This window comes from Rhinolophus ferrumequinum, chromosome 10 (genome assembly GCF_004115265.2).
Source record: "Rhinolophus ferrumequinum isolate MPI-CBG mRhiFer1 chromosome 10, mRhiFer1_v1.p, whole genome shotgun sequence".
NCBI classification, from domain to species: domain Eukaryota; kingdom Metazoa; phylum Chordata; class Mammalia; order Chiroptera; family Rhinolophidae; genus Rhinolophus; species Rhinolophus ferrumequinum.
The window spans coordinates 49631724-49654270 of record NC_046293.1 but is presented as its reverse complement, the minus strand read 5'-3'; the positions used below and the strand labels follow the sequence as shown (position 1 = coordinate 49654270).

Sequence of the window (22547 nt, the reverse complement as noted above, 5' to 3'; positions counted from 1 at the left end):
TATTTGCATCTTTCTTTGGTCAACACCAGAAAGAAGTATGGCAAGCTCATGCTCTGGACAAATTACCTTTGTAATGAGATTGGAAAACTGACAAGCAGGATGGGCCTCTCCCCAAAAGGATGAGTCACAGCGAAGTAATCCAGGGACTCAATCTATGGAGACCCCTTCCCCTCAAACTTAGAACTGGAAAATGTTCAGGTCATTCCCTCATTCTTTCATTCAAAACACTTATTCAGTCTACTATGTACCTAGCAGGGTGCTGCATATTATGAGAGACAGAAGAATAAAATACAGTCTTTGCCTAAGATAGATAAAAATCTGGCAGGAAAGAAGTCATTCAAAATAATCACCGCGAGACTTAGGGAATGTTAAGAACCACAAATGAGGCATCAACAGAAATCAGAGGACGTTCAGCCATGGGACACTGTACTCAATTTCTGACTGAAGAGATAAGGACAAGCCTTGGAGAGGATGGGGCATTTAACCTGAAACTTAAAATTTTCAAGTGTTCTCTCCTTTCTTTCTCCATGGCCACTGCCCTGGATCAGACCTTTGTTATCTCGTTTATTCATTCTTTCACTCATTCAACATAGAAAAACCAAAACCAAACAAACAAACAAAACCCTACAAAGTGCCAGGGTCAAGGACAGATGTGGGGCTATGACAATGAACAACAGAGAAATGGCTCATGCCTTTCTGGTGCTTACCCTCTAGGTGAGGAGATCAGTAAACAGACAAGTAAGAGTTAGGATAAAATCCAAGAGCTAGGTAGAGAATAGCAGGGGGACCAGCTTTGAGAGGAGGGTAAGAGAAGGCCTATCTGAGAAAATGATAGATCTCGCTATAATCTGAGACTTAAGGAATGCGAATGAGCTAGTCATAGCAAAAATTAGGGAAAGAGCATTCTAGATAGATGCAACAGCATATGCAAAGGCAATGAAATAGCAAAGAGCTTGGAAAGTAAGTTTCTAAAATAAGACTCATGTGGCTGGAAAATAGTGAATAAAGAAAAAAACAGAACGAGATGAGATTGGAGAGATAGGTAGAGAGATGACAATACATGGCCTTGAATGCTATTTTTAGGAGTTTAAATTTTATTCTAAGTGCAACAGAAAGTTATTTTTGAAGTGAATGAACAATTCAAAGTGATTTACATTTTAGGATCAGTCTTGCTGCATTAAGGAAAATTGATAGAAGGAGGGTAAGAGTAAAAATGAGAAGACCAATTAGGAGACTCTTGGAGCCCATGCAAGAGATGATAATATCTCAGATTAGGGTGGCAGGAAGAAAAAGTATGAATTCTATACGTACTTTGACAAAAGGTTTAGTGGGCTGCCCTGATGGATTAGATGTGGGGAGTGAGGAAAATGGAGGAGTCAAAAATGACTCCTGGGTTTCTGAAATGAGCTGTTACATAGGTTGACTTAATATACTAGTTTCCTTCTTCTTGTAATAGGATAGTAATCCCTATCTATTGTTATGTGACTATACAGTTCTGCCCATTGAATCTGGACTTGGCTATGTGACTTTCTTTGACTAATAGAATGTAGGCAGAAGTGATAGTATGTTAGTATCCTCAAGGTCATCTCAGTTGCAAAAGAGCTTCTGGATTCCAATGGTGATGTCTTCATTCCAGGCAAAAAAAAAGGGGGGGGATTGGGTTGGGCAAGGGGCAAAACCCAGCAGAGTCAGCCCCTACCCCTTTTAAAGGAAACCCCATCCAGAGACTTGCTTATATCTGTCTCACTGGCTGGGACTTAGTCAAATGACCATCTCTATATGCAAGGAAGCCTGAAAAAAATGTCTTTTCAGCTGATGAAAATCTGTAGTCAATAAGACTAGGATTTTGTTAAACTAATAACAACAACAACAACAACAACAACAAGAATAATGTGAATGAATATGGGGTAGGAAGGAGTCTGTTGTTTCAAGAAAGAAAAAGGAAACAGCTGAGAGACTAAATACAACTCGGATAGATAAGAGGCCATCTACATTATTGGAGACTTTCATGAGAACAGTTCCACTCAGCCATAAAAAAGAATGAAATCTTGCTGTCTCCAGCAACATGGACGGTCCTGAGGCCGTGCTAAGTTCCAGCTGCCTGCCGGTTGCAAACGTTCAAAATCGAGAGACAACGTTGGTGGAAAGAAAAGCAGGTTTCTTCAGAATGCCGGCATTCTGGGAGGATGGCGGACTCCTGTCCAAAGGCCACCTCCCTGTTCCTAGACAGGTCAGAAGGTTTTATAGGTACACAAGAAGAACAAAGGACAGGGGGAGTCAGTCAGGCAGGTCTGAGGGCTGACATCGCTTCCCAGGGTCTGGTCTGTTTTAAGATAATGTTATCTCTGGACTCCCGACTCGTCCTGAACCACCGAGGTCTGGGGCTTTATGTGTCTTCCAGTGTCTGGACACTTGAAGATTAAGAAATTGCTCTTTTCAGGTTAGGATTCTGTTAATTAAATGGTTTAATGAGGTATGGGTAGCCTTGAGAAAGGAACTAAAACAGAGTTTTTCAGTTAATCAATGAGGGGAGAAACAAAGAGGAAATAGCTGAATATCAGGGTGGATCAAACTGCAAATTCAGTCTATGTTGTTGATTTACCAAATTTCACCCTTACAGACTGCGAGGGTATGGTGCTGAGTGAAGTAAGTCAGACAGAGAAAGACAAGTGCTATATGATTCCACTTATATGTAGCATCTAAAGAACAAAATAAAAAAAAACAAATAAGACAGAAAGAGACTCATAGATACAGAGGACATTTTGATCATTGCCATATACGACGGGGGTATGGGGATGGGTGAAAAAGGTATAGGGATTAAGAAGTACAAATTGGTAGTTACACAGTAGTCATGGGGATGTAAAAGTATAGCATAGGGAATAGTCAATAATATTGTAATAACTATGTATGGTATCAACTGGGGACTAGATTTATTGGTGTGATCACTTTGTAAGTTATATAAATGTCTAACCACTATGCTATACAGCTGAAACTAATATAATATTGTGTATCAACTATAATTGAAAAATTAAAAAAAAAAGAATAGTTCCAGAGGAATTGGGATGGAAGGCAGATTACAATGGGATAAAGAAAGAAACATAAGGAAGTAGAGATAATTTATACAGACAATTCTTTAAGGAACGTTCCTTTGAAAACTGAAGGGAACTGAGGTGATAACTGGAGGGACAGTGAGGTAAACTGAGAATTTCCCCACAATTATAGACACTAGATCGTGGCCACGTCAGGTGTACTACTATATTCTGCAGTCTCTGCTGTCCTACATACGCTATCTGGCTTTCAACCAAAAATTAAGAGTCACATATTTTAAAAAGCAAGAAAAAGACAAAAACAGAAAAAGCTGAATCAGATATTTACCTTATCAGACAGGAAATTTAAAATGATTCTGATTAATATGTGAAAGATTCTAGTAGAAAAGATGAGCCATACATACATCAATAGTTGGGTAATTTCAGGACAGAAATGGGAAGTAAAGGAAAAAGGCTAATGAAATACTAGAAATAATAATAATAAAAAACCATGGTAATAGTGATGAAGAATGCCTCCAAGCGGCTTATAAGTAGAATTTACATAGCCAAGGAGAAAAAAATCAGTGAACTGGAAGAGGAGTTAGGAGCATATCGTTATTAAATTATTACTGTACACATGCAGTGTCATAATACTATTTGAAGGTAGACTGTAATTAATTAATATGTCTATTAAAAATTCTAGGGCAATCACTAAAGTAACAATTTTAAAAAGGTGTAAATAAGCCAATAGTGAAGATAAAATGGAATCAAAAATACCAATTAATGTAAAAGTAGGCAAGAAAGAGGGAAAAAAGAACAAAAAACAGATGGAACAAATAGAAAATAACTAGTAATATGGTAGATTTTAATCAAATCATTATCATTGATTATATTAAGATGGTTCCAACACACCTGTAAAAGGACAGAGATTGTCAGATGTAAAAGGAATATATCATACAAACATTAATCAAAAGAAAACTGGAGTTATTATATTATAATTAGACAAAGGTTAATAAGAGGAGAATTCACTGAGAAGACATAACAATCCTAAATGTGTAAACCTAAGAGCAGAGTTTCAAAATACATGAGGCAAAAATAATTAAATCTAGAAGGAGAAAAAGACAATAATAGAGATATCTCCGTAATCAATTTAACAAGTAGACAGAAATCACAAAATATAAGACACCTGAATAACACTATCAATCATGTTAACCAAATTGACATCTCTGGAACACTATAGCCAACAATGGCAGAATACTTGTCCTTTCCAGGTGCACATGGAGAATTCACCAGGATAGACTTAATGCTGGGTAATAAATAAAGAATTTTAACGAATTGAAATCATTCAAATTATGTTATCTGAGCATAATAAAATTATATTAGAAATGAATAACAAAAAAATATATAGAAAATTCCCAAATATCTATAAACATTTTAAAACACAGACACTTCTAGATAATCCATGACTTGAAGACGAGATTACAAGAAATATTAGAAACTATTTTGAACTGAACAAAAATTTTAAATCAACATATCAAAATTTGTGAGATATAGTTAAGCAGTGCTTTAAGGTAAAGTTACAGCAACAAATGCTTATATTAAAATAGAAGAAAGGTCTAACTTACATTAGGGTTCACTCTTGTATTATACATTTAATGGTTTTTAACAAATATAAAATGACATATATTATTCATTCTTACAGCATCATACAGAATAGTTTCACTGCACTAAAAAAAAAACAACAACAAAAAAAACACCTCTGTCCTCCATGCATGTTATTATCCCTGAAGACCTTCCAGTGGGACAAGATGTGGCGGTGAAGACAGATATATTGATGATTCTGACCCTGTGTAGACCAAGGCTAATGAGTATGTGTCTTAGTTTTTAACAAAAAAGTTTAAAAAGTGAGAAAGAATTCAAAATAGAATAAGGATGTAAAGAAAGAAAATATTTTTGTACAGCTGTACAATGTGTGTTTTAAGGTAAGTGTTATTACAAAAGAGTCAAAAAGTGTTTTAAAAATTAAAAGTTTATAAAGTAAAAAAGTTACAGTGAGCTAAGGATGATTATTGAAGAAAGAAAAATTTTTGTACATTTAGTGAAGCCTAAGTGTGCAGAGTTCATAAAGCCTGCAGCAGTAGACAGTCATGTTCCGGGCCTTCACACTCACTCCCCACTAACACACTGACTCACTCAGAGCAACTTCCAGTCTTGCAAGCTCCATTCATGGTAAGTGCACTATACAGATATGCCATTGTTTCTTTTATACCATATTTTTATTGTACCTTTTCTATGTTGAGATACACAAATATTTGCCATTGAGTTACAATTATCTATAATATTCAGTACAGTAACACGCTGTACAGGCTTGTAACCTCGGAGCAAGTCTATACCATCTAGCCTAGATGTGTAGTAGGCTATACCTAGCTTTGTGTAAGTGCACTGTACAAAATTTTTCACAACGACAAAATCACCTAACAACACATTTCTCAAAACGTATCCCCATTATTAAGTGACGCATGACTGTACAATAAAACTAGAAATAAATAATAAATGTTTAATAAAATCCACCAGAAAAATTTTAAACCTTGTATTAAACAACTCCTGGGTGACAAAGGGGCATACAATCAACATGACATAATTTCTAAAAAATAGTTATAATGAAAATACTACATGTGAGAATTTATGGAGCTCATTTAAAGCAGTGATCAAAGAAAACCTCATGACCTTAAACACTTGCATCAGTTAAAATAAAAAAAGCAAAAATAAATCAATTAAATTCCTAATTTTATGAAGAACTTCATAAAGTGTGATAAAGACAAAGTTTTGCCATCCTCTTGTACAGCTATGCTATTTCTAAAAGAAAAATCATACTTTTTTGGAGTTAATCATCTTAATTCAGGAAGGCTCTTTCCCTTCAAGATACTCCACTACACCCAGCTTGAAAAATTGTCACATCACACAAGTTATTTGTTAAATAATTTGATCAGCCTAAAAAAGTGGATGAGCGTTGTTTTTTAAATACTCATACCTCCAGATGGCGCAATATGTTTGATGTTGCTCTTTCAGACTTAGTGAAAAGTGAGCAAAAGACTTCAGGGCTTCATTTGTGGTTAAAGAACTAAAGGTCCGAGTTATTCCTATAGAGAGGTCTGTTTACCACCACAGAAGTAATTTCCCTCAAGAATGACTCCAACGATGTGGGGAAAGGTTAGAATATGTCTCTTCACCTTGATGCGAAGCTAGAGAGATACATTCAAAGCTATCTCCATACTATTTGGATTGGAAGCTGTTTATTGTCTTCATTTCATAAATCATTTCCAAAATATTAGCCCTTCTCTAAAGAGACTCCTAGAAGAGGCTGACCCTGTTTCTCACCTTGTTCTGTAGATAACAGTCTCCTGACCTCCTGGCAGGCGGGCCTTCCTTTGCCTCACTCTCTCTCTGGTTTCTCCTCATGTTGCACTAATGTCCTAAGCGCCTGCAGTTCCTAAAAAAAGGCTGCTTTCGGCATCCAAATAGACTGTCCCTTGGCACATGGTATCAATGATTGTTTGAGGAGAAGATGCAAATGGGGATAGAGATTTATGTGTGGTACATTAACTCAGTACCAGTCCGGAAGTCCCTGGCAAACCTCACTGCAGAGACTGAAATGCTGCTCCAGTAGCTTCAGCCCTGTGCAATTGCAAAGCCCATCTGAACAAGGCAGGACAGAAAATTAGAACTCCCCTCTGCCAGCAGAGGTGTGCAGAATTAGTCTTGTTGGGCCCACTCTTTCTTGTGCTGCTTATAAGTTCTGGGTCTTGTTTGGATTCTCATTCTATAATATTAAACCAACTTTAAAAAGAAAAAAGTTTATGGGACAAGCTGGAAATTTTGAACATGACTGCATAGTTGATTCAATTTAGGAATTTTTCTGAATAGACATTTTTTCTAAAGGAACCTTACTTACCCTTTATATTTCCTGGAATCTCATGTTGGACTGGATCTCCCTAAACCCTTTGGGTTGGGGGGCAAGGTGATTGGTTCTACCTGAGGATGGGGGTTCTTTGTCTGGCACAGGAGGTAGGAAACATCCTGACCCTTAGTTCTTCCAAACAGCAGTCCAAACTAACTCAGAAAGTCCAGGGCCCTCTGCCACTGGACCAGTTTCCCTGAGGATCCTACGACTGGTCTGATCTGCTTAAACTCCAGAGACCTGGTCAGACTATGGCAGACCAAGAATGGGTTGTTCATCTGTTACAGTCAGTTTCCAGTCAGTGACCAGGGAGAGGCAGTTTCCACCTCCCTGATGGTGAGAGCCTGTTGGATGTCCTGCTACGCTGGGTGTGTGTGTGTGTGTGGATGTGTTGTGTATGTGAGGAAAGAGTGAGGAGACAGCATGGAGAGTACAGTAGAGTCAGAGGGAATAGAGAATCAGGAGCTCATACTCCATGAGCAGCTGGTTTGCAGCAGAACTCACTGCTCCCCATTCTGGGCGTGATATGAGCACAGACAATGTCTTCACCTGTATATGCCAAAGCCCATAGAGAAGGTCAGTGAATGTGCTCACTTCTGTGTGGAAAGCGACTCTGCCTCTGTTGGCATCCATTGGAGATGAACACTCACTGGCTCCCTCAGCAAACAACTTTGTTCAGATCACACCAGGGCTCTGCACACAGTGGCTGTGGATGAGATATCATAGATCTTGACTCCATTTACCTCTCACTTGCTGCTTCTTCCTCTCTAGACATCTAGCTGATGTCACTACTTTCCCAACTCTCTCCAGTTAATTGCTTTTTCCTCTGTATCTCCCATCCATGTTTCTATCAGGCTCTATGAGACTGTCCACCTGCCCTCATGGCTCTGGCTGAAGGGCAGATGGCTTAGATGAGAGGACTGGTCTGATTTTGAGCCCAGAGAACAGACCAATTCTTCTCAGAGTCAACCGGTTGAAGTGAGAAGGTTCTAAACCCCTAGATTGGGAGGTTGGTTCCTTATCATTCAAGAGCATGTGTCACTAAGCTTCTGTGGGCTTCTCAGTCTATTCCTATTTGGCTTTCCATCTTTCTGGAGGTTTTCCCACCTCTTTTTCTAGTCTCTGTCTGTCTTCACGGTGTCCTTCATCTCTCTCTTTAGATCCCCCCCTTTCCTCATTGTTCCATCTTCTTTCAGCATGAAGAGCAGAAAAGGGCACTGTCCCAGGAGCCAGAAAATTTATTTTGGCTTTAATACTTTAATGATGAAGTGGCCTCGATCCACAGAGGTTTTGAGGATGCTAAAAGACAATTAGAGTCTTGCCCCCATCCCTCTCTAGCTACTACTTGACAAGTCACTTACTTGACAAGGTCACTTACTCTTTCTTGAGGCTCCATTTCCCCATCTTAAAGTCGTCTTAGAGATGCCTTTTTAGAGCACGAATTTCCTCACAGGTTGTTGTGAGGAGCTTATGAGAGAATCTAAACCATGGAAGTCACAGAGAGGGGAGGGATTGTTGTGATTATGGTGTTTTTCAAAAGTTCTTCTTATTTCTAACTTTTACATTGTTTCCCTAATTAATGTCATCTTTTGCTTTTTTTCTCATCCACCTTTTTTTCTTTTATCTGCTTCACAATTTATTTCTCTTCCTCCTTTCCCATTTGTGCTTTACTCTCAATCCATTTGCCTGCATGAATAGTTTTCCAGTTTATCTGTGCATTTTTCTTTCTTTATCCTTTGAAAAAAAGATGGCTGAGGGGTCTCAAAGAGTTTGTGATATGTTACAAAATAAGGTCAGTAACATGAAGATTCAGTTTTTCCTATTTTCTTTAAGATCAACAGAATGAATAAAATTAAAAGGAAATGGGGCAAGGAGTCAGAGATGGGACAGGAGTTTAATCTGCTATACAAAAGAATTTTCTGATCCAGATAAGTGATTTTTAAAAAAAACCATAGTTTCCACCCAGGAATTTTCCATGGCAGTGGAATATGGTTCAAGACCTTAAAAGATCTCTTCCAACACATGAGGTGCAAAGAAGAAAAGAGAAGGGAGGAAAAAAACAAAGGAAGAAGGGAGAAAAGAAGTAAAGGAGAAGCTAATGAACATGTACTAAGTAATTACTGTTTGTCAGTCACATTAAGTATATTATTTCTATTATCAATCTTTACATTAATCGACAAGTCAGAGACGTTATCCCAAAGTGCTATTAGTAAGTTGTAAAGCTGAGATGTAAGTACTAGTTTATCAAATTCCAAACCCTAATATTTTTCTACACATCTGCCATATATATGTGAATTTCAAATGTGGATATTGGGTCTCAAAAAAGTATCTATTTTACCTCTTAATACTATTGATGTCATTGACCAGATTACTCTCTAGTTCTTTCCAAGACTTTCAGATGGGACAATCTCATCTCCCTATCTTTGTGTTTCTGATTGTTTTTACAATCAGTGCAATTTTTAGAGACAGCATAGTTAGTTCACATTAACCATGACCACTAAGACTGCTGAAAAGAGCCAAGCTAATGCTCAGCTTTGCCCTCAGTAATCACAAAGTCCTTCTACATAATTTCCTACAAACCTATCTTACACAAATAGCTAAACTCTTAATATTCAGGAACTAATCATTCTATGTGTATATTAACTGGTCACCATTTCATCTTGTTTTCCCTCTATCTTTTAGGGTGTTTGAGAGGGAAAGAGGAAGTTTGGGGGGTTGGCTTTTTCCCCCCTAAATTATTTAAACCCCCTTCTAGAGGTGGCTATTTTCAGGAGGAGAAATGCATTCTCATATGTATTTGAATTTTGCTTTATATATAGTTTAGATTGTGACTCTGGATGGATGGAAGATTATGAACAGCCATCAAGTATTTTAATGGATAGGATGAGTGGATGTGAGATCCATCTAGAATTAAGAAGATAGATGAAAATAAAGACCTGAAATAAGGCTATTGGTGCTGTCTCTCACTCATGTGGATGCCAGAGAAGTTTGCTTGTGACTAGAGCTTATGCTTCTGTCTTATCCGTTGTGATAAAGATCTGTCACGCCAAGCAAGCGCCCTCAAGATGTTAGTCAGACCATCAGTAGATATAAAGTATAGTTCAGGGTCCCTCAAGTACAGAGATATGGAGACTTTGCCGTGGATCCAACTATAACAAGGTAGAATCAAGGAGAGAAAAAAGGGAAAGAAACCACATTTACCTTGAAAAATGTCTAGATAAAATAATAGAAAATATTGCAATTTTTAAAATTGTTAAATTTGTCTACTACATGGTAAAGAAATGGTTGAACATAAATCTCAGTCTTTGATGACGCTAGGACAATATAACTTGTCCCATAATAGGTGTAGGTTAGACCTAGCCAGGCATTTAATAGCAGTATCCCTTTTAATTCCCACAAAATTCCCTAAAGCCATTTAGATATTAATTTCACCATGGCCTAAAGGGAACAAACAAAGTATCCTAAAACCAATCCTCCTGTAAGCCTAATGATTAATTTTCACGATGACAGGTTCACCTAAAATTCGCATTTATTAAATTTGTAACATCTCGTATGTAATAAGATTATATCAGCTTTGTTAGAGTTTTCTCTTTCATCTGTTTAGGGGGTCTGTCTTTGTTTCTCTTAATTTTAATATCTAAGGAAATCATCTCAGAATATGATTGCCTAAAGTTCATATGTCTAAGAATTATTAAATTTGATGGATTTTAGTTAGTTACACATGAGTTCAACCCTTCTAAATCTGTTTTAATCCTTTGAGATGTGTATTTTTAGACATCTCAATATTCTTTTAGCCAGAACCATCCCCACCTTCTCAATTGGTAATTAATTTCTTAGAGTAAATTTTAAAAATAGTTGAATATATTCCCATTTAGCAAATTTATATAGCATTATTCTAAAAATTTCACAAGTATGACTCATTTCGTCCTTATAATGATCCAAGAATGTAGGTACTATCATTATTATTTGCATCTTAGAGGTGAGGAAACTGAGGCATATTGATTTAAATCACCTCAGTTTACACAGTTGGTAAGTGGAGAAACCAGTATTTGAATCCAGATAATTGGACTCCAGGGTCTGTACTATTAAAGAGATCTTATGTTAAAAGGAATGAACATTTTTGAAGCTTTTCGTACATATTGCCAAACTGCTTTACAACCAAGAATGGAGTACCATTTAACGAGCACTGATGTTATCATTTTAAAAAATTGTTTTTTTAACTTAATGGGTAAGAAATGGTATCTAATTGTTTTAAAATTGTTATTTGATTACTAATGAAGTTTGAATGCTTTGGGATGGTTTTACCACTTCTACAAATATGAGTTCTTGTCCTTTTATCTCTTAAAATCTTGGTGTTTTTGATGAGCTCTTTACATAATAAATTTAATATATCATTGCCTCTGTATATGTATCTATTTCTAATCAGTTACCTGTTAAAAACAAGTAAGGTAGCTTTGTTTCTTTTTTCGATCGTACCAAAGTTTTCCATTTGATGTAGTGAAATCTGTCTTTCTCTTCATGATTTCTTGTATGACTTAGACAAAGCCCAGAAGCTCAAATCCCTCTAATGGTCATAGAGATAATGCAATGAAGTGACAATTGGGAGTCTTGGGACTGGCAAGGATTTGAGGCTTTTCAAACAGGGAAAGCACCACAAAACTCCAATTAGTTACTGATTAGAATAGGCACAGTGCAGCAAGGTCTAGATTGTTTTTCCCTGAGAAGCTAGACTCTAGATTTTTATGTGAGATATCCTTCCAAGGAAAGAAAGGCTGCGGGCTTAATAAAACATGTCTTTCTATATGGGCCACAGGGCTAACGACTTACCACCTTTGGCTCAGAAGTTCCCTTTCATTCAAAATTCAATTCTACTTTCTTCCTGTTTTTCTGTGGGTTTTGAAATATATTCAGAATTTTATACAACTATAATTAGGTTGTGGTGTGAAGCATCTAGTTGCTTCCTTAAAACAAACTAAAGGAAATAAATTAATTTACATTTTTCAGTCCTCTTCCCTTGACCTCAAGTTTCCCTCTTTTCTTCTGGGAAAGCAGAAGGATAATGAAATAAAGAAATAATAAATGTTATGATGGTGGTTTTTCTAATTTAAAGGAACAATTGTCCCTTTTTCTCTGTATGATGAACTTATATTGAGTTTCTCATTTTATGATTAACAGAATGTGATCTGCTTGTTCGTTGGAAATTAAGGAACAAAGGTCCATAGATAAATTGGAATTTAAAACTCCTTGAAATGCTAAATAGAAAGCTAAATAGAAAACAAGATATACACAAAAGAAGGCAAATATTTCAGAGGATTGAACAATCTAGTCATGTATTAAATATTGCGAATTTGATTAACATGAATTTGATAAATACGTATGAATTTCAGGCAGATTTCAGTTAGTGGGTTATATAGTTAGAAAGTGATCAACAAAAACCACACGGTTTAAATATTTATTTACTTGTTCAAAAATTATTAATGAAAAGCTTACTCTGTGCTTTAGAACCAGTAGATATTTTTGTCCCACTATTGTGATCCTTTGTGTTTCCCTCACTATTTTGACACTGGGATTGATTCTATGTTAATGAATACAAACATTTAAATGAGAATTATACCAACGCCAATGGATTCTTGATATGAAATTACTTCTAATAATTAATTCCATTAATTCAAATTAATTCCTTGATCAGTTTTCTAGTATAGTATAGTGCTTAGAATATTTCCAATTTTGTCATGTGAATAAAAATACTGAAATCATTTTGACCCAGATTAATTAATTTATGTTTAACTTACCAACACAGTTCTATTATATCAGTCTTTTGTCCATCCAAATCAATTTTTACCATAATAGCTTCTGCTATTATGAGTTTTCTTTTGTGGGCATTGTTTTTATCCAATCCCATTTTCCCAGGTCAAAATTTGTAGACCTAAACCTTACCACATACAGTTTTACCTATTTTCAGTTGTATTTTGTATCGATTATTTCTATCAGTTATATTTAGTATGTATTTCTTAGCCAATCAATGATAAAATTGTCAAATATCTCAGTATTGGTCTATTGCCAAGAATTGTCTATTATAAAGCCAATTTAATTCTACTATTTGTTTTGGGGGCCTTGTATAAACTGTCCACAGCACATGTGGCTCAAAGAGCAAATAATGGGATTGAAAGAGCTTACTTCTAAAAGTAATTAAGCTATTTTCACTAAAAGAAAGGGGAAGAAATTCTAAGTTACTGGGTAAAACTTTGCTGAGGATGTGGCATATGATCTGCATCACAAAAGATGGGAAAGAATTCACCAGATGCTAATAGGGGTGAAGGACATTACATACAAAATGAGCAGCATGTGTAAAAGCATGGAGGCAAGAAGACTGTGTGCACAGGAGGCTTGAAATAAAAACTGAACAAATGAATGGATTTGTGTATGGTAAATAGTAACTAGCATATAGGGTGTGTAAAGGGGGTGGAGGAAGTTGAAATGAGACAATGAAAGGCCAATTGGATGGGGAGATCAGTGAGGGAGAAGTGGAAGAGGTCACCCAGTCTCCCATTTAAGTGAGCGGATGTATCTTGAGATTACTAAACAAGAAAGCAAACAGAAGGAAGCATAGTCTCCAGTCCACTCTGCTTTGGGGCCATTTTGAGCTGAAACGAGACCTTGTGCACTGGAACCTGTCCTGTTTCCAAAGACCTCAGAAAAGATTTTTCATTATTCCTTCGTCAGTCACTTTGATGCTTTTAAATCCCTCATTAAAATTAGTGAAGTATTCCTTTTGTCTAATCTAATACTCTTACTCTTGTTGCACTTAACCTCCATTTCCTGTGGTTCTGTCTTGTAAGAGTTGGACAACAGCTGGTCACCATATTTGAATAGGGATATTTCCCAGAATGTTTTTTCTTAATCTCTTAAATCTCTTTTTACAGTGTTCTTCTGATTCAACCCCCTTTGTGATATATAATTTTTTGTTTCAGGGATGATCCGGTCAGCCTGTTGACCAGAGGCATTATATATATATTGAATTTTTTAAAATGTAAAACGTATGTGTTTATTTAGTTCTTATATACTTTCTTTCATGTCTCCAAGCAATTTCTTCTTTAGTTGTTTCTTTTCTTATTTCTGGAAACTTTAAAGATAATGAGGAAATAAGGATAGCAAGGCATGGTAATAGGCCTGTGGATATTTAGCCTGAGGAAAAAATGGTTAGTAAATGTATTCAAATCTCAAAGGGATTCCCCCCTCATAATAAATCTTTCTTTACCATGGATTAAATTTAAAGAATGAGGAGTATAACTATAATGAAATTGTAACACTCCTGTGTGTGCACATGCGTGTGGTGTGTGTGTCCCTGACTAAATGAGACATTAATTAATAGTATAACCTACAGAAAGTAGTGGCATCTCTGCCCTATACACCTTGGTTTAGCACCTTGGTTTTATTGTAAGGACTTCAAAGGCCCGGTCTGAGTTCCATTACTTTCAGTTACTAGTTGTATGACCTTGGGTGATTACTTTAGCTCTCTGAGCCTCAATTTCCTCGATGTAAAACAGAGATAGTATCTACTTTGTAGGATTTTTGTAAGAGTTAAATGGAATAATATATGTGAATATGTTTTGTAAACTATAAATTACTGTAAATAGGTAAAGAAGTTTTATCTGAGTAGACAGTCACAGGAATGATTTGAGAGATTCCATGTGAGGGATTATATAAACTAAAAGGGGCACTCTTTCTTCCAGAGGGGACCCCAACATCAGATGTCCTCCCTGGGGTAGCTCATCCTCGGGCTCCATGAGATTGTCTTTCTTACCGATTGCAGTGAAACCGACCATTTCCAGCTAGAGCAACAGAGTGAGGTAAGACATGATTTCCACAAGGTTGCCCCATTTTATGTTTGTACATCATACATGTCATCAGTTCCTAACTGAGGGAGAGTTAGGTTATCTCTAGAGCGAAGATCAACAGTGGTGTCAGAAGTGTTTATTTCCTCCTGATTGGAGAAGTTTAGGTAGAAATTCTGGCCTCCTTAAAGGTTGAGGCAGAAGCACAGAGAGGGAGAAAGTCATCCTGCTCCTAGAAATACCTTCTGCAAATAACGATAATTCTACCGTCTCCTTTTTACTGTGGTGGTGTGCTGAGCCAGTTGGTACCAGCCCTCAAGAGCCAACTGCTAAGTTTTCAGAAATGTTAAGAATTGGTTGTTAAATACAGCCGTTATAAACAAATTATGTAAACTCACTACTAAATAAATTATATTCCAAAACAAAGGTAATAAATACTCAAAATTCATCACTTCCTAAGATTTTTCACTACATTTTACTATTATCTATGCCCTCGAGATTATTTACATCTATTGTATTTGTATGGTTGGAAAACCATATAATAGTGACCTAATATGGGTCCCTTCTTAACTCCATGTTTAATGGTGTCACATTTCTAGCTTGAAATAGGTCACAGTGGGAGTATTTACACCATGAAATTGGCAAATGCTACAAATCAGGTGCCCCTCACAGACCCATCTGTTAAACACATACAAACACACCATTCCTTTAGTTCATTTGTCAAATGCTTTTGCTAATCCTTGTAGGGCATCCAAAATCCAGAAGCTGTGGGGGTAGTAGACAATGCAGCTTCTGGAATTGGACTGCAGATTTGCATTCGGCCTTCACTACTTACTCACTGTGTGACATTGGGCAAATTACTGACCCTTTCTGTGTATCTGTAAAATGACAATAAAAGAAAGACTACCTATCCCATAGTATTGTTTTGAAGCTTAAAAATCTTACTACCTATAACCATGTAGAACAAACAATACTTAACATATGGTATGTATTATGATTATTTTAAGTTAGATAAATTATTTTTAAACTAAGTTTAGGGATGGCAATTGTTAGTAAAGTTACATAGATTTCAGGTGTACAATTCTGTAATACATTATCTATATCTCACATAGTGTGTTCACCACCCAGAGTCAGTTCTCTTTCCATTACCATATATTAGACCCCGCTTTCTCTCTTTTGGAGCCCCCCCCCAGCCTCTGGTAACCCCTATTGTCTATGTTTATGAGTTTTTGTTCCTTCATTTGTTTGTCTTGTTCTTTCATTGTTTTCGGTTTTATATACCACATATCAGTGAAATCATATGGCTCTCTACTTTTTCTTTCTGACTTATTTCACTTAGCATTATAATCTCAAGATCCATCCATGTTGTCACAAATGGTACTATTTCATCTTTTCTTACCGCTGAATAGTATTCCATTGTGTATATATATCACAACTTCTTTATCCATTCATCTATCGAAGGACATTTCCATGTCTTGACCACTGTAATTAAAGCTGTAATGAACATTGGAGCACACTAGTCTTTATGTATAAATGTTTTCAGATTTGTTGGGTAGATACCCAGAAGGGGGATTGCTGGGTCATATGGTAATTCTATTCGTAATTTTTTGAGGAACCTCCACACTGCCTTCCATAACGGCTGCACCAGTCTGCATTCCCACCAACAGTGTATGAGGGTTCCTTTTTCTCCACAGCCTCTCCAACACTTGTTACTATTTGTCTTGTTGATGATAGCCATTCTGACTGGGGTGAGGTAATATCTCATTGTGGTTTTTACTTGCATTTCTCTGATGATTAGTGATGTTGAGCCTTTTTTCATATATCTATTTGCCACTTGTATGTCCTCTTTGGAGAAATATCTCTTCAGGTCCTCTGCCCATTTTTCAGTTGGGTTGTTTTTTTTGTTGTTGTTGAGTTGCATGAGTTCCTTGTATATTTTGGATATTAGCCCTTTATCAGAGGCACTGTTTGCAAAAATCTTCTCCCATTCAGTTGGTTGCCTCTTTATTTTGTCGATAGTTTCTTTTGCTGTTCAGAAGCTTTTAAGTTTGATATAGTCCCATTCATTTATTTTAGCTTTTACTTCCATTGCCTTTGGAGTCAAATCATAAAATGCTCTTTGAACCCAAGGTCCATAAGTTTAGTACTTATATTTTTCTTCTATGCAGTTTATTGTTTCAGGTCTTATGCTTAGGTCTTTCATCCATTTTGAATTAATTTTGGTACACGGTGACAGATAGCAGTCTAGTTTCATTCTTTTGCACGTGGCTTTCCAATTCTGCCAGCACCATTTATTGAAGAGGCTGTCTTTTGTACATTGTATGTTTTTGGCTTCTTTGTCAAAAATTATCTGTCCATATTTATGTGGTTTTATTTCTGAGTTCTCAATTCTATTCCATTGATCTACGTGTCTGTTTTTCTGCCAATACCATGCTGTTTTGATTATTGTTGCCCTGTAGTACAAGCTAAAGTCAGGGAGTGTGATACCTCCAGCATTGTTCTTTTTCCTTAGGATTGCTTTGGCTATTCGGGGTCTTTTGTGGTTCCAAACAAATCTGATGATTTTTTGTTCTATTTCTTTAAAAAATGCCATTGGAATTTTGATGGGGATTGCATTAAATCTGTATATTGCTTTGGGTAATATGGCTATTTTAACTATGTTGATTCTTCCAATCCATGAGTACGGAATGTCTTTCCATTTCTTTGTGTCTTCTTCAATTTCTTTTACAAGTGTCTTATAGTTTTCAGCATATAGGTCTTTCACATCCTTGGTTAAGTTTATTCCTAGGTATTTTATTCCTTTTGTTGCAATTGCAAAAGAAATTGCTTTTTTTAATTTCTTTTTCTGAGATTTCATTGTTAGTATATAGGAATGCAATGGACTTTTGTACGTTGATTTTGTAGCCGGCAACTTTACTGTATTCGTTTATTGTTTCTAATAGCTTTTTGCTGGAGTCTTTAGGGTTTTTTATATATAGCATCATGTCATACTGCAAAGAGTGACAATTTAACTTCTTCATTCCCAATTTGGATGCCTTTTATTTCTTTCTCTTGTCTGATTGCTCTGGCAAGGACTTCCAACACTATGTTGAAAAGCAGAGGTGATAGGGGACAGCCCTGTCGTGTTCCTGAATGTAGAGCAAAGGGCTTCAGTTTTTCACCATTAATTATGATATTAGCTGAGGGTTTGTCATATATGGCCTTTATTATGTTAAGGTATTTTCCTTTTATACCTATTTTATTAAGTGTTTTTATCATAAATGGATGTTGTATCTTGTCAAACGCTTTTTCTGCATCAATTGATATAATCATATGATTTTTGTTCTTTATTTTGTTTACGTGATGTATCACATTGATGGATTTGCGTATGTTGAACAATCTTTGTACCCCTTAAATTATGACGTGGAAGCCTCTTTCTAGTCCTAGTTTGTCACATGATTCCTAGGTACTTTACCATGTTTGTCCCTGAACGTAATCCCCTTGGTGGATGATCATTTAAAATAGAGCTCTGAGAACTAGATGCAATATATCAGGTACAGCCCAAGCCACACAAAGTACAATAGAATCTCCCTTGGTTCATAATATGGTTTACCTTTTGCTGCTTACAATAGCCCTGACGTTTTCAGTGCCCATGACACTGCCCTGTGCTGACTCACATGGAGTTTTCTGAAACTCTTATCTTTCTCATTCCCTTATTCCCAATCTGTTTTTATACAAGTAGGTAGCCCCTATACAAAGCTACCTCGTCTGTGCCTTTCCTGTCCTCCCTCTTCAAGCAGACCCCAGATGGTGGACGGAAGGAACGGGGGCACAGTGGCAGTTTATCCTCGTGGGCTTTGAGCAGAGTTGCCTTTCCACTTGGGTATTGCTCTTTTCCCTCTTCCTAATTCCTTGCCATGGCCATGCATGGCCTCATCATTTTCATCACCTGGACAGACCCCAGGCTTAACAGCCCCATGGACTTCTTCTTGGCCACCTGTGCTTCCTGGATACCTGCTTCAGCACCACCACCCTCCCGCAGATGCTGATCCACCTGGTGGTCAAGAACTGTACTCTCTCCTTTGCCTCCTGCATGACCCAGATGTATCTGGTGTTTGGTGTGGGTGTGGCCGAGTGCATCCTCTTGGCTTTTATGGACTGTGACCGTTATCCTGCTATCTGCCACCAGCTTAACTATGCCCAGATCATGAGCCAGCAGGTCTGTGTGAGGCTGGTGGGTCCTGCCTGGTTCTTCAGGCTGATTACATGACATTTCGTGGTCCGTTCTGTGTAGACAACCACATAGAAAACTTCTTCTGTATGTGAGGCCCCCATAGTGACCACCCTCTCTTGTGGAGACCCCCACTTTAGTCTGAGGGTGATCTTTGCTGAAGCCATTGTGGGGCTGCTCAGCCCCACGACGCTCACTGGCGTCTCCTATGCCCTGATCTGGGCCTCTGTCTTCAGCAGAGCCTCCTCCTCGGCTCGGGGGAAGCGCTTCTCTACTTGCACCTCCAATCTGACTGTGGTCAGCTTTTGCTATACCTCGGCCCTGTTCTCTTACATGAACCCCCACAGCACACATGGCCCTGACAAAGACACGCCTTTCTCCCTCCTCTACACCATCACCACCGCCATGTGCAAACCCATCATCTACAGTTTCCAAAACAAGGAAAGGAAGGGGGCCATGGTGAGGGCCCTGGACAGACCAGCCTGGCGCAGGCGGAGTCTGTCTAGCTAGAAGGCTCCTGGAAGGGAAGCTCCCTCCTCTAGCTCTGACAGTTGGGTAAACTCACCAATGCTGAAAGGCTCCAGGAAAGAAGAGTACTCATAGCTTCCTTTGTACTAGCAGTCACACCCGGAAGATCCTATTCATGTCTAAAGCTCATCTGTCTGACTTTACTTCAAGCATTATTTTATTTTGGACCTTCCTCAGGAGAATTTGAGATGTTTCTAAGCTTTTATTTCTTCTAAGTTTTCACAACAAAATCTGATAAATACATAAGTGCATTTAACTCCATTTCATTTGTGTAGTACTTTGACAAGCTATTATTCCCAGCCTGAGTTTTGCATACACATTTAGGAGTAAACCTTTTCCTCTTTCAACTTCTCATTTCATTCTATTTTTCTTTCTCACATTCCACTCTCATATCCTGAATATGCCCTCATCCACCCTGCTCCTATATGAGAAAAGTAGGGAAAGAAGTAAGAAAAAGATAATTAGAGAGCAGTGTTGATATTAAGAAAAGTCAATTAGAGATAAGAAGAAAAACTAAAGATCAGCAGCCCGAACTCCATCTTTTTAACCTCCACTAGTCCTTGAGGCAGAATTTGTGGTGGCATTAAATTGCCAACACTGCATTCTTTTTATATTTATATTTGTGTTTTGTTGGGGAAGGACAGGTGGGAGAGGCCAGTGTGTCAAACCCCTTCTCCTAAATCCTCTAGTTTCCAAAGTAACATGACTGCTTGGTATTTCCCTTCAGATCCAAATAGTAAGTGCCTCTACCAAGCTTCTCAGACTACCAGTTTCCTTCCGTTATTCATACCCTAAATTAACTCCCCTCTCCCTCCAGCCATCCTTTTTCTCAACCATCTTTCATTTCACTGCAACTCAATCCTATTCCACCTTACCTCCTCATCTGAAATGGATCCATTTCATTTCCTGTACTTTAAAGAATATCTTTCCACCCTACCTTCACCATTGCAGAAGCCTTTCTATTTGCAACCCTGACCTCTCTGGTTTCCTCTAGCTTCTCTCCTTAACCAAACCCAGCACCTCTTAAGAGGGTATTACATTCTCAGCTGTTCTCTTCCTTTGAAAATTGCATCTTTCTCATGCCCCTTTCATAATAGATAGGCAAGAAAAGAGGATAAGCCTGTTCTTTATTTTCTGGTACCACTTCCATAAGATGAATGCAAATCATTTAGGATGCCCTCAAATAGATGTTCTACCTTTCCACATCTTTATATCGCATATTACCCTCTGCAATGACTTAAAGCAGTAGCTTCACTCTACAAGCTCTAATCCTTTGAGTCCAAACTGGTGAATCTCTAGGTATCATGGGACAGGTGAGAAGCACTTCTTAGTCAGAGAGGTGGAAGAAATGAGGTACTACTGAAATCAAGAAGAAACAATAAGTGCAAAACCTAAAGATTTCCATTATCAAAGAAAAATTACACCAGGAAAAGTTAAACGGGCAGGAAAGACGTTAATACTGTTGCAATAGGAGATTGAACTTAACTCTGCTGAAACAAGTGGCTGGGGAGTTTTTTAGAGCTGCAATGGCGGGGAGCCTCACCCAAAGAAAAAGTAAGCTTATTGGCGGTAGTTTCACAATTTTGAACAAGGCGCCCACTGAAGTTTTGCTCTCACCCTCCCACAGAGACTAGGAAATAGGAGTGCTATCTTCCTTGAGGATTACATTTCAAAGGGATGACTCCCAGGTCCTTGAGAAAGACATTCCCTGGGTCTTAGAAATAGGAAGAGGCTTTTAAGGAGATTTATATACATTTCAAAGGGGCAGAGAAAGAATTTGCAATTACAAGTAAATACTCTGAGAAAGGGGAGGTCAGGGGCCCATGGTCAAGAAGAAACCTGTGTAAAGTTTAGTCGAGTGGAAAGGAGAATGTTAAGGTCTTCTTGGTCACCATGGAGAACAAAAGAAGTGCTTGTTCTTTCCCATAGGATTTAAGCTTCTTCTCCAAATCTGAAAATTACTGCCTCAACAAGCCTTTAAAAGGCAAAAGAAAAAAGTCAAGGAAAAAGAAAAAAGGAAAAGGAGAGGAAAGGATGCTTTTTAAAAAGTTTTCTGAAAAATAATTTTGTAGCTTACATTGGCCCGGCACTGTTGTTTGCTGACATCATAAACAAGACAATTCTAGTTTTTAAGCTCACATATAGGGCAGACAAGAACAAACAATGGTAATACAAAGGAAAAATGTTGTAAGAGGCCTATAAAAAGTACGTTGGGAGGGCAGATAATAACAGCAGCTTATATTTATTAAGCACTTATATTCTAGCAGCTTTACATTTAATCTTCACAAAACCCTTGAAGCACTAGTATTACTTCCATTTTGAGATGCAAAGCCGAGGCTTATAGAGGATAAGTGATTTGCTCAAAATCACACCGCACTTCAAATGGCACCGCGGCAATTCTAACTGGGGCACCAGTTCCAGAGCTAGTGCTCCTAAGGAGGTAATCGAATAACTGTCTCGAAGAATGGGGCAGGCTTTATGCCGAGGCGGTGATATTACAACTAAGCCTTAAAGAACAAGCTGTGAATTGTAAGGTAGAAAATGGGAGAAGAGGGGACAGAAGCCAGGGAGGAGTGATTCCAAGCAAGAGGACCTGCATGATTGTTTAAATGGTACGTTCAACGTGGATGGCAGAGGGTGAGCAGGAACCAGAATGCTGAAAAAGCAGGCTGAGCGACCTAGAACTGTATTCTCAAGGGCGAGCACTTTCTCGTTCAAGGTCCTGGGAACCCGGGAGCTCCGGATGCCAGGCGGGAACACACAGAGGGGGGCTCTCGCGCATGAGCGATCCTGGAAGCGTCTCCCCTGCTGCAGCCTCTGCCTTGGTCCCTGGACCTGGGACGCACACAAGGAATCCCCAGAGATCCCAGAGGCCGTGAAAACGCCCATAAATGCAATGACAAGAAGCTACCCTGAAGTGCGTGTCCCTTCCCAGTCCCCTCTCATTTCCTTGAGCCAGGCTCGGTGCCCGCATGGCCAAACTACCTTAG

At 38.0% G+C, this 22547-nt stretch overlaps 1 protein-coding gene across 1 annotated transcript in view; it reads left to right on the top strand.

The window, feature by feature from the left end:
• Positions 1 to 19539, top strand: part of LOC117028798 (olfactory receptor 10AD1) — a 33134-nt gene extending 13595 nt beyond the window's left edge. The window contains 5 exon segments of the mRNA XM_033117665.1: positions 18541 to 18707; positions 18709 to 18785; positions 18788 to 19051; positions 19054 to 19118; positions 19120 to 19539. Of these exon segments, the coding sequence (XP_032973556.1) occupies positions 18541 to 18707; positions 18709 to 18785; positions 18788 to 19051; positions 19054 to 19118; positions 19120 to 19539 (993 nt within the window).
• Positions 19540 to 22547: the final 3008 nt, after the last annotated feature.